The sequence below is a fragment of the Geotrypetes seraphini genome, chromosome 3, assembly GCF_902459505.1.
Source record: "Geotrypetes seraphini chromosome 3, aGeoSer1.1, whole genome shotgun sequence".
NCBI classification, from domain to species: Eukaryota; Metazoa; Chordata; class Amphibia; order Gymnophiona; family Dermophiidae; genus Geotrypetes; species Geotrypetes seraphini.
Window position 1 is genome coordinate 382,090,021 of NC_047086.1, and position 12,609 is coordinate 382,102,629.

Consider the following 12,609-nt stretch of genomic DNA (forward strand, 5'->3'; position numbering starts at 1 on the left):
CCTCGGTCTTTGCTGGACTGGCTCCTGGTCACCTAACATCCCGTGTTGAGGGGCTTGATGCCACACATTGGTGTGGGCAGACTTGATGGGCCTTGGCCCTTATCTGCCGTCACTTTCTATGTTTCTATTCTCAGATCCATGAGTCTGGTCTTTGGAGGTGACTCGGTGCTTGTTCATTCTTCTACTCTGGAGCATGGTCAGGCTACTGTTTCTGGAGCTTCAGACCATTCTTCAGGTATGACACTGAGGGTCTTTTCAGTCAGTAATATGATGGTGGTATTTCTCTACAGCCTGGGCAGTAGGTGATGTACTCAATTGGCGGGTAATGTCATGGTTCTACTTCAATGGGTGGACCCTCTTCTTCTTCTGTTGACAGCTCATTTTACGGGTCAGGAAAAGTTTGGATAGACCTTTCTCTCTGAAATCTGAGAATGGTCCATTTATTGTATGTGACGGTGTGCAGTGCTGTATACGCTCTAGAAAGTGTAAAGATTAGTAATAGTGAAATCTTCTACATCCTGGATATTGTGAACTTTGGCTCAGGCATTCTAGCTCTTTATATGGAAGTGAGATCTCCTGGAACTAGACCTTATGGCCTTGTCTTGAAATTTTCAGCTTCCTAGCTTCTTCGGCGGACACAGGGAGTGGGAGTCAGAAGGGGTTGCAGCGTGGCTTCTTTCTCGCCTCTGGTTTCTCTTTTTTTCAGTGTTTTCCCCTAGCTGATGCTGACTTGGATGGGCCATCTCCCACTTGCTTTCAGGGCGCAGTATTTGTAGAATCTCTGGTTTGGCTGCACCATCCTTGCTATGCGGATCTGATGATTCTTTTGACAGCCGGACTATTGAGTTTCCTGATTTCTCCGGATTTGCTCCCCTAGGGTCCGATCAACCTGGATATTCATACTACTTTGGTAGTACGGCCTAGCTTTTTAATAGTTTTGGCTGACATGCAAGGGTTATGCGATGCAGGTTGTTTATTCCCTTAACCAGGCGATACAGATGTCTTCAACTATGGCTTCTACTTCCTTTTGGAGGTTTTTCCTTTCTTGGGTACTTCTCAACAGTTGCACCCTTCCAGGGTTCCTTTTTGGAACAAGTGTATTGCCAAGGGCTTGGCGTTCCCTTCAGCTTCAAAGGCCATTCTTAGCTTGTTACAAGGGCTAGATATCTTGCTCTTCGCTTACTTCTCAGCTTCATGTAGTTCAGTTCCTAAACGGAGTACAGTATATTTGTACACCTCTTGAAGAGCTCTGTCCAGCGTATAGTCTTACGGTATTTCTTCGCAGTTTACTGAAGGCTTCATTTCTTCCTTGTCTTTTGAGACACTAAAGGGCTGTGCCGTTTAACACGGGGTTTCTTGTGGCCATGGCTTCAGCTCGGCGGTTTTCTGAGTTGCAGGCCTTGTTCTGCAGGGCTTCGTATTTCTGATTTACAAACTGGGGGGATCAGTTCGGTTGGTACCTCCATTTCTTTCTAACAAGGTGTACTCCTTTCTTTTATGCCGCTCTCACTTTTCCTTCCTTCTTCCTGGGAGATGAAATGGGGAGGTGTGCTTTTATTCATTGCATTTTTTAAAAGTGCATAGCGTTCTCCGAGCTAGGTTTCTAACGACTGGTGGTTGTTTAGATCACCTTTTTGTATTCTTCAAGGGACGCCTCAAACGTATGGTGGCGTCCAAAGCTTGATGGGTCCGGGAGGACGTTATTTACACTTGCTTGATGGCAGGGAAGCGGTTGGCGAGAGAACTTCATGACCTTTCCGCTGAAGCGATGGCTACCTCTTGGACTCGTTCCAGAGGTGTTTTTCCTTGGAGGAGTTTTGCCTCGCGGCTACTTGGTCTTCCGAGAGTGCTTTATCTCGGCATTAATGGTTGGATGTGGTGGCGGATGCGGTGGATGCATTTAGTGCTTCAGTTGTTGCAGAGACAGCATTTGCTTCCCTCCCAGATTGAGGATTGCTTTGCTACATCCCATTGGTCTCTGGATTCATATGCTGCTGTTGCTAAGGAACGAAAAATTATGTTCTTACCTGTTAAATTTTCTTTCCTTTTAGATGGCAGCAGATTAATCCAGAGCCCCACCCTTTGTGGATATTGACAGTTTTTTCTTTTGCAACTTTCGAAGTCTAATATTATTGATAGTCATATTCTGTATTATTACCTTTTAAATTTGTTATGGGAAAGAAGTTTTTTACATGCTAAGCATATTGATGGTTACAGATGCTTGGGCAAGGAGCAATACTGAAGATGCAAGAGGTGTGCCAGCCAATAGGACCACCTGTTAATCAGTTTCTCTATCTCCGCCTGCTGGTAGATGTGTGTTATCCCATTGGTCTCTAGATTCATCTGCTGCATCTAAAGGAAAGAAAACTAACAGGTAAGAACATAATTTTTCCTTAAGAACTTTAGAAAGTTTGCGATGGCCCGCACCGCGCATGCGTGAGTGCTTTCCCGCCCGACATAGGTGTATGGTCCCTCAGTTTCTTAGTTTCTGCGGAGCTGAGAAGTCACTTGTCAAGGGTCGTTATTTTTTCGTTGCCTTCCCACTCAACGTGGCTTTTTTGTCAGCTTTTGTTTTCTTTTCCTTTTAGTTTAAAGTAAAGTTTAAAAAAATTTGTACTTTTTCTCTTTCGTGGTCACGGCCCGGCGGGGCCTGTCCACGCCTCAAACCTTGACTTTTGATTTTGCCAAGGCCATCCATATCCCTTCCGCAAACAGGTTTTAAAAAGTGCAAACGGGGTGCTTGCCCTATTTTTCTCACTGACCCACATCGCTGGTGCCTCCGGTGTTTGGGGCCAGACCACAGGGCCGAATCCTGCACCTGTTGCTCTTCAGTGCAAAAGAGGACCCTTCATCGTCAAATTCAACAGTGTTTACTTTTCAGGTCCGGTATGAAGGGAGACTCGGCACCAATTCTAGTGTCTGAATCCATACCGAAGTCGGCGTCACATCATTTGACATCAATGGAATCCACCTCGGTGTCGCAGCCAGTAGGTAAGCCGGCAAAGAAGCCTTCCCCCCACCCCTTCAGGTCCTAGGTCACTTCAGCAGTGAGCCAAGTCCTGCAGATCTTGAGGCGCTCTAAGAAATGCTCAGCTCCGATTGAGGCGAGTGCCTTGTCATCGGCCTCTTCATCTCCGGAGCGTAGAGGGCACCAAAGGTACAAGTGAAAAAGCCAGCAGTACCAGTGCAGACTCTTGAGCAGCGAATTGAAGCAGTGCTGTGAGTCCAGTTACCAGAGCAATTACAACTTTACTCCCTGTCATGGCGACACCAGCTCCTCCAGTGCTGGTCTGGTCTGAGCCTTTGCTTTCGGCATCGACCCTTGCAGCACCAGTTCAGTCTGACCCTTTGTTGCTAGCACCGACCCTTACGGCGCTGATGCGGTCTGAACCTTTCTTGTCAACATCGATGTTTACAGAACCGGTGTCTACTGCCTCGGCACCGCAACAAAAGGTTTCCTCAGTGCTAATGGGCTTGGGTCATGGTTCGATGTCGGATACAGCTCGACATCGTTCTTCGCCTACTTTTCCCGAGAAGATGTCTGTCAAATCGGGGAAATCATTGAAGAAGATGAAACATATTGAGCCATCGATACCCAGTTCTCGACATTGTCTTCACCAACATGGGACTCGGATCTCTGGGAGGATTCTGAAGAGCCTATTTTGACTGATGAGGTCTCTTCTAATGAAGATCCTTCTTCTCAGGAGCCTGTTTCAAAACCAGAACAGACATCTTTCTCCAAGTTTTTGAGGGACATGTCAGAGGCTCTTTCTATTCCTCTCGAGGCTGATTCAAAGAAATCTAAATATTTTTGGATGCATTAGATTATGAGCAGCCACCTAAGGAGTTTCTTAAGCTTCCTCTTCATGATATTCTAAGGGAGACTTATTATAAAAATCTTGAAACTCCTTTAACTGTTCTGGGGCTCCTCATAAACTTGATTCCCTCTATAGAGTGGTTTCAATTCCTGGCTTTGACAAGCCTCAGCTCCCTCATGAGTCTCTCCTAGTGGAGTCCACTCTTAAGAAATCTGCAGGGGCTAGTGTTTTTACGCTTCTGTCCCTCCTGCAAAAGGTAAGATAATGGACTGATTTGGCAAGCGTTTATTTCAAAATGCCACACTTAGTCAAGCAAGTGTCTACACTATAGAATATTTACCTGAGCCTAGGGTACCTGTTTTACAACAGTATGTTTCTAGTTTGCTGCAACTCTGTTTTTGGTGCACTCTATTTGACACTTGAGCTCACATATCGAGCTACAGCCATGTCGGTGGCTATGCGATGTTTAGCATGGCTTAGGGTGTCTGAGCTGGATATTAATCACCAAGATCGTCTGGCCAATGCTCCTTGTTTGGGGGGTGAACTTTTTTGGGGAGTCTTTAGATACCACTACCCAGAAGTTTGTCAGCTCATGAAAACAGGTGGGACACTTTGGTTAAGGACAAGAAAAAGCCTCCACCTGCTCGTCCTTTCAGACAAGTCTTCCTATCAGTGTCATTTTGCTGCTAAACCTTTGCAGACAACTCAGTCTCAACCTCGCAGACAGACAACAGCAGCAGCAGCAACCACGCCAACAACAGCAAAAACAAGGCTGCACAACCTAAAGCTACACGGCCTTTTTGACCTGTTCTGAGCATAGACAGTTTAATCATTTCCCAACCCTTTTACCTCAGCCCATCGGAGGTCATCTTCAGTTGTTCATCAGTCGTTGGGAACTCATCACCTCAGATCTTTGGGTCCTCAACATCATTCATCAAGGTTACTCGCTCAATTTCCAGACTCTCCCGTCAGACAGTCCTCCAAAAGAGTCTGCTTTGGACCCTGCTCAGTCCTCCCTTCTGCTGGATGCCATCGAGGAAGTTCCTCTCGATCAGCAGAGCTGGGGATTCTACTCCCATTACTTCTTGGCACCCAAGAAGACCGGGGTACTAAGATCCATCCTGGATCTTGGAGCTCTCAACAAATTTCTGGTCAGGGAGAAATTCAGGATGTCTTTGCTCTGCTTTATCCTCACCTCAATCAGAAAGACTGGCTATGCTCCCTAGACCTCAAAGAAGCCTACACACATATCCGATTCATCTGGCTTCCAGGAAGTACCTCCAGTTTCAGATCAGTCGTCATTACCAATTCAAGGTACTTCCCTTCAGCCTGGCATCTTCTCCCAGAGTATTCACGAAGTGCATGATTTTAGTGGCCGCATCCTAGACATCACTCATGAGAGCGTTTCTTTCACCAGATCGATTTCAGACTCATCTGTCTCTTAGCAATTGCTTCCTCTTCAAACCATCTCGAACAGACACATGATGGTTGCTCTAGGTCACATGGCATCAACTGTCCATGTCACACCACTGGCAAGACTTCATCTACGCACTCCTCAATGGACTCAGGCTTCCCAGTGGTCTAAAGCGATGGATCATCTTTCACAGCACATCTGTGATATCATCTCTTCTGCAGTCGCTTCAGTGGTGGATCCAATCTTTCCAGAGGTCTCCTTTTTCACTTGCCTCATTACAAGATCATCATGACAGACGCATCTCCTTATGTCTGGGGGGGCACATATGGACGATCTGTGGACTCATGGTTTTTGGACCACCTCAGAGTGAAAGTTTTACATCAATTTTCTAGAACTCGGAGCGATGTTTTATGCCCTCAAAGCTTTTCAACATCTCTGCCCTCAAGTCCTCCTCCTTTGCACAGACAATCAAGTAGCAATGTACTACATCAACAAGCAAGGAGGCATGGGCTCTCTCCTGTTGTGTCAGAAAATCTGCTCGCAATCTATTCTTAAAAGCTGTCTACATTCAAGGAGAGAAGAATTCACTAGCAGCCAACCTCAACATAATTCTTCAGCCTGTTGCTTTCCTCAAATCTACTCCCATTGAGGAAATCTGTAAAGCTGCCACCTGGTCCTCTGTTCATACCTTCATACCTTCACTTCTCACTACTGTCTGGAGTAATTCTCCAGAAGGGATGGGCACTCTCCTATCATCCCATTCTGTTAGCTTGGAGGTCACCCATGAGTGAAAATATGCTGCCTGCTTGTCCTGGGATAAATCAGTTATTTACCTTAAAAAGTGTTATCCAGGGACAGCAGGCAGATCTTCTCACAATCCCCCACCTCCCCGAGTTGGCTTCTTAGCTGGCATATCTTAACTGAGGGACCACGCGCCTATGTCGGGTGGGAAGGCACTTGAACATGCACAGTGCAGGCCATCGCAAACTTTCTAAAGTGGCAATGCACTTAAAGTGGTCCGTACCGGAGCTCCGTCAGTGACGTCGCCCATCAGTGAGAATATCTGCCTGCTGTCCCTGGATAACACCTGTTACGGTAAATAACTTGTGCTATACCTTCTATCCCATGACTTTCTACATAATGCATTGCTGGAGTTTGAGGCTCTAGGTATCATTCTTCAATTGTTTAAACTTGCGGCTAGTTTTGCCAAATGGCTATCCCCCTTAAGTGTAAGGATACTTTTCCATTAGGAAATTGATACAATTAACCCATTTTGATTCTACTTTTTCAGAATTCAAAGAAGCCTTTTCATTATTTGACAAGGATGGAGATGGTACAATCACAACAAAAGAGCTGGGAACAGTAATGAGGTCATTGGGGCAGAACCCAACAGAAGCTGAGTTGCAGGATATGATAAACGAAGTAGATGCTGATGGTAAGGAGTGAGTGTGGGGGAGGGGGATGAGCAAAGAAGACTATTTTGACTAATACTTCGCTGCAACTCTTCTAGGCAATGGCACAATTGATTTTCCTGAATTTCTAACAATGATGGCAAGAAAAATGAAAGACACAGACAGTGAAGAAGAGATTAGAGAAGCATTTCGTGTATTTGATAAGGTATGTAAGTATTTGTTTGGAGGGGTGGTCTTTAACATAGATGATGGAGGAAAAATTAGATAAACATAAATCCTTCTAGTTGGCCTTCATGCTGATATCATTCTCTGGAATATGGATATCAAACTAGGGTTGTACAAGTGGTGCATGTTGTATAAATTTTAATGGAAACGTGTTGCCAGGTTATATGGTTTTGCAAGTGCTTTTGTTTTTTTGGGATGTTTAGTTTCATTATTATAGAAAAATGATTTCACATGGGTTATTTTTGCTGTTACTTTGTTTTCATGGAACTCATTTACATTTAGTATTGACTATTGCTCTGGTCGTATTTGTGCTTCTAGCATTTTTAAGACTTCTAGTGACTTCTAAGTAGCCATAAGGGTAGGTCTTGAAATGTTTGGGTCCCTAAAATCATACCATGCCACCTGTGATGCCTGATGGCATCTTGCTATTTAAATCTGATTAGTTCCACAAGTAACCCTTCTAAGAATAATTGCAGAGACTTTTTATAGGAACTGTCAGAAAATTCCTGTTCAAAGATCCAAACCTTTTCAAAATTTGTGCCATCTTTGCTGGTACTTACAAGCACTGGAAATTTGTGCCCAATTATCCTATTAATGCGTTTCTCATTTCAGCTTTTCTGTTGAAGGATTTGCACAAATTCAAAATGGTTTTGTACTTTTGTCAAGTGATTCCAAGGCTTAATGGCCTAATGAAATCCTTAGTTTTACTTATAAATGCTATAGCTGGTTCCCAAGCTGAATTCACACCTATGGGTTCATAAACAAGGATATTCTGCCCATATGAACCTGCTGTCATCTGCCTTTATTTAAAACTCATCTGCATCAGGCTACAGCAGTTGGACCCATAGGGCTGTATGTCTTTGTACTGGCATCAACACCTCCCTCTGTCTGACGTTCCTACATTGGGTAAACTTGCTAAGAAGCCATCCTCTTCACAACCAGTGTCGTAGGCATCGATGCCATGGTCGATCAATCTGTGTAAACTGCTTCCTCATCAGTCAGCCACCCCTTGACACCCTGCAGCACCAATGGCTGTTAAGCCAACAGTACGGTCCTTCCAGGACCAACAATTTCTTTTGAGGGAGATCTGTGATCTCTTTAAGCTGCATGCTGCACCGATGCTTGCATTGACTCCCTCAGTACTGGTCCAGCCTGAGCATGGCACATCAAGGTTCAAGGGTATCAAATCAAGCTCTCCATCAAAGCATTGACCAGACACTTGTGCTTGCTCCTGTACATCTAAGCAAGTATCGCACAGTAATTCATTCACCTCAATGTAAATCAAGATCTACACATTCTCGATGTCTGTCTTCGTCATCTTCATCGAACCAGTATTGATGTCATTAAATGAGCTTCTTTCAACACTGTCATTGTACTCATCAGACTAGGAAGCATCCTTCCATTGAGAATCTCCTGGAGTTGCAGATGTTGATTCTTATCTTGAACCAAAGTTATCTGTGCCAGAGTTATATGGATCCAATAGGATGCCATCTCCTCCAGAAGGACTTTCACTAAATTTATCAGGAAGATGGGGAAAGCTTTGCTTTGTTATAGCTGGAGTCAGACATTGAGCTCAGAGAACTCTTTGAGGTGTTAGATTTTGACTAACCTCATAAAGAGCTTCTCAAATTATCTCTTCACAATCTATTTAAGGAAGCTTTGTTTAAGAATTGGGAGACTCTTCTCACTCTTTCCATAGCTAGAAGAAAGATACTCTGAACAGAATACATTCTTATCCTGGCTTTGATAAGCTGCAATTCCTACATCCAGTCTTTCGCTGGTTAAATCAACTCTTTAAAAATCCTCCATTGTAAAAGTATATTCTACTGCCACCACCAGGATGTGAATAAGTTTGGGATCCACCTCTTCCAGAAATCTGACTAGCAGAGTTCTCCGCTACAATTTCCATGTCATTCTATCTTAATTCATAAAGGAGTTGGCTGATTTTGAACAATATATCCCATCTCAGTCTTCCAGAGTTCCAGGAGACTACTCATAGCCTACTCGAGACCAGAAAGTTTATAGCAAGATCAGCTTTCAAAGCATTTGATGGTGACATCCAGAGAATCAGCTGTGTCTATTGCTGTGATGTCTTACATGGCTGCGAGTCTCTGACATGGACATTTGGCATTCAAGATCGTCTAGTGAATATTCCCCGTCTTGGTGAAGAACTCTTTGGGGGACAAAGTCGAGGATGCCAACCAAAGACTTAACGTGATGTGAACAAAGCTGGAACACCTTTAACGTGATAAGACTCGGGTCATCTTAAGTTTTGTACTTTTTGGTGGGTTTTTTTGTTTTTGTTTCTTTCCCAGAGACCTGCTTCCTTTTCCTATAAAAGGTGTTATCCAACATCTCTTCCTAACCCCTACCACAGAAGAGGCAGAAATTGCAGAACCCTCAAAAGCCTCAGACTTCAGCTCTTCAAAAACCAGTTCAGTCTTTGATATGCTTCTAGAGAGCATAGCTGCAATACCCCATATCTGCCACCTCCCCAACCCATCAGAGGCTGACAACTTTATCATCAACACTGGACTCATTACCACAGACATCTGGATTCTCAGTCATACAGGAGGGTTACTCTCTGATTTCCTGAAGGGATGTCTGAGATGTGAAAGAATTCTTGGAGAGTTGTCTGAAGAAATGGTAATAAATGAGATCTCCAACTAAATGCCATAGTCAGTATCCCCTTCCCAGAAAAATCAGGGGTTCTACTCTAGATATTTTCTAATTCCAAAAAATGGGAAGTCTTCGTTCCATTCTCGACCTCCAAGCTCTCCATAAATATTTAGTCAAAGTTTTGCATGCTATCCCTGGGGACTCTATACACATTTCTAGAGCAAAATGATTGGCAGTGCTCTTTAGATTTCAAGACCTACATATCACAGAAAGTGTCTTCATTTTTGTTTAGGTCATCTTCAATACAAAGTACCTAGTTATGTGGCAGTAACCCTGCACTCCTATGGGTTTCCTTATATAGACGATTGGTTGGTAAAAGCTGCATTGCCTCAAGCAGTGCACTCAGCTACACAAGTGACCATAGTTTTTCTCAAGCTTATAAGGTTTGAAGTAAATTTTCCAAAATCTCGTCTTCAATCCACTCAAGTGTTGGAGTTCATAACTCTCTCTTAAATCTTGCTTCAACTTGCACTCATGTCTTCTCTACAAAACATCTCAGCAAGAAACATGATGTCTTATGGATCACATGGTATTCACAGGTCATGTTAACTCCCTTTTGCTCAATTTCATTTCAGATCAGTTCAGTGGTCTTGGACCACAGATTCCTTATTCCAACGGATCAGTCACCTCGCATCTTCATCAATCTCTTCAGTGGTAGTTGAATCTGGCAAATCTCCAGAGGTTTGTTATTTCACATCCCTCCACATCAGAAAGTACTCACGACAGAGGCTTCCACATATGCATGGGGAGCTCACCTGGACAGCCTCCGGACTCAGATTGTGGCCTCTTTGAGAAAAGACACTTCATATCAACCTGTTAGAATTGGGGCCAAATCGCAATGCTCTGAAAATATTTCAGAATAGTCTTTTTCCAACCAAGTCATCCTTGTTCAAACAGATAATACAAGTGGCCATGTAGTGCATCAACAGGCAGTGGGGGAAATGTGCTCTTTTCCTCTGTCGAGAAACCAAACACAGCTGGAACTGGGTAATTGCTCAAATCATATTTCTCAAAGCCATCTAGGTCCAAGGCAAACAATGCCCTAGCAGACAAGCTCAGCAGACTTCTTCAGCCGCACAAGTTACTCAACTCAAGTCTTACTCCACATCTTCTTGAGCAGAGGAGATTGAGAAGGGACATGATTGAAGCATTCAAGATACTGAAGGGAATAGACTTCGTAGATAGACAGGTTGTTTGCCCTCTTCAAGGTAGGGAAAACAAGAGGGCACTCTCTAAAATTGAAAGGGGATAGATTCATTACGAACATAAGGAAGATCTTCTTCACCCAGAGAGTGGTAGAAAACCGGAATGCTCTTTCGTAGTCTATCATAGGGGAAAACACCCTTCAGGGATTAAAGACAGTTAGCCAAGTTCCTGCTGAACCGGAACGTACGCAGGTAGGGCTAGTCTGTTAGGGCGCTGGTCTTTGACCAGAGGGCCGCAGCGTGAGTAGACTGCTGGGCACGATGGACCACTGGTCTGACCCAGCAGCAGCAATTCTTATCTTATGTTCTCTTCTGTTCCAGACAGTACTCTCCTCATCGTCTAGAGCAGGGGTATCCAACCTGCAGCCCGAGGGCCGCATGTGGCCCGGTGAAGTATTTTGTGCGGCCCCGATCGAGGGTGATGCAGTGCTTTCCTCTGCTGCCCTCGGGTGTTTACCATCTTGCCGGCTCCCTCCTCTGTCTTGCTGCAGTGTTTGCACGTTTGTGTAGCCCCAGAAACATTTTTTTCAGCCAATGCGGCCCAGGGAAGCCAAAAGGTTGGACACCCTTGGTTTAGAAGCAGATGCACGTCTGGATTGTTCACAAGTTCTGTATGCATTTCCACCAATCCTGGTTCTGAAGACATTGGTCAAACTCCTCGGTAGCCCTGACAGCCTTGGTTTCCCTTCTACTTCCAACTGAGTGTCGGGGATCCAGTTTCATTACATATCTTTCCATCTCTACTTAGTCAAGGTTCTCTTTTTTACATCCCAATCTGCAGTCTCTGGTACTTCTTGACATGACGTCAGCAGATTATAATCTTTTTAATTCGGTACAAGACATAGCTACTTCCAGAAAGCCACCTACTCAGCCATGCTATTGACTCAAATGGATACGCTTCATTTTGTGATGTAATTTCCAACTCGTAACGCCTCTTTCTTAAGTTTCAGATTACCTTCTCCATTTATCCAACTCCGGACTTAAGACCACTTCAGTTAGAGTTCACCTCAGTGGTATTAGTGCTTACCATGCTACTTTCAATAATAAACAGCCACTCATCTGCTTGTTTCCTGATTTATAAAAGGACTCTTGAACTCAAAACCTCCACTAAAACTGCCTCCAGTTATCTAGGATCTCGGTGTAGTCCTCGCCAGTCTGAAGCTACTGTTTTTGAACCATTGGCAACTACTCATCTTAAGTTTCTCACTTAGAAAGTGGTCGTCTTGATCTGTGTCACTTCTGCTCAAGTGAGTGAACTATAGGTGCTGGTTTCTGATCCACTATTTCATCACGATAGTGGTTCTCGGAACTAATCCTAAATTCCTTCCCAAAGTTGTTATGGAATGTCACCTGAATCAATCCATTATGCTAGCTATATTCTTTCCAAAGCCTCATTCTCATCTTGGAGAAACTTCTCTTTACACATTGGACTATAAATGCACCTTAGTTTACTATATATAGAGAACTAAGCCATACAGATCTTTGCCTCAACTGTTCATCTCTTTTGATCTTAACAAGTCGGGTCTACCTGTAACCAACCAAACTATTTCCACATGGTTAGCAGCCTGTATTTCCTTTTTGCTATACTCAGGCTGGGCTATAGCTCGAGAGTTGTGTTAACAGCATATGAGGTCCAAGTTATGGCAGCATCGGTGGCTGCTTTTTTTTTTTTTTTTTCTGCGTTCCACTCCCATTGAAGATGTTTGCAAAGCAGCTACTTTGTCCCCAATTCATATATTTACATCTTGCTACTGTCTAGAATCCTATTCCAGATGAGATGGTCGTTTCAGCAAAGCAGTTTTACAGAATTTATTTTCTTCCTAATGGCTAACACTCCTACCGATCCTGTTCAGTAA

At 44.0% G+C, this 12,609-nt stretch overlaps 1 protein-coding gene across 2 annotated transcripts in view; it reads left to right on the plus strand.

Moving 5' to 3' along the window:
* Positions 1-12,609, plus strand: part of LOC117356299 (calmodulin-1-like) — a 112,655-nt gene that overhangs the window by 66,415 nt on the left and 33,631 nt on the right. For both annotated transcript variants that reach the window (XR_004538613.1, XM_033935347.1), the window contains exons 3-4: positions 6,524-6,667; positions 6,743-6,849. Coding sequence is in view for 1 of the 2 variants with exons in the window: in XM_033935347.1 (XP_033791238.1) it covers positions 6,524-6,667; positions 6,743-6,849 (251 nt within the window). In the remaining variant the exon portion in view is untranslated. The remainder of the gene's footprint in view (positions 1-6,523; positions 6,668-6,742; positions 6,850-12,609) is intronic.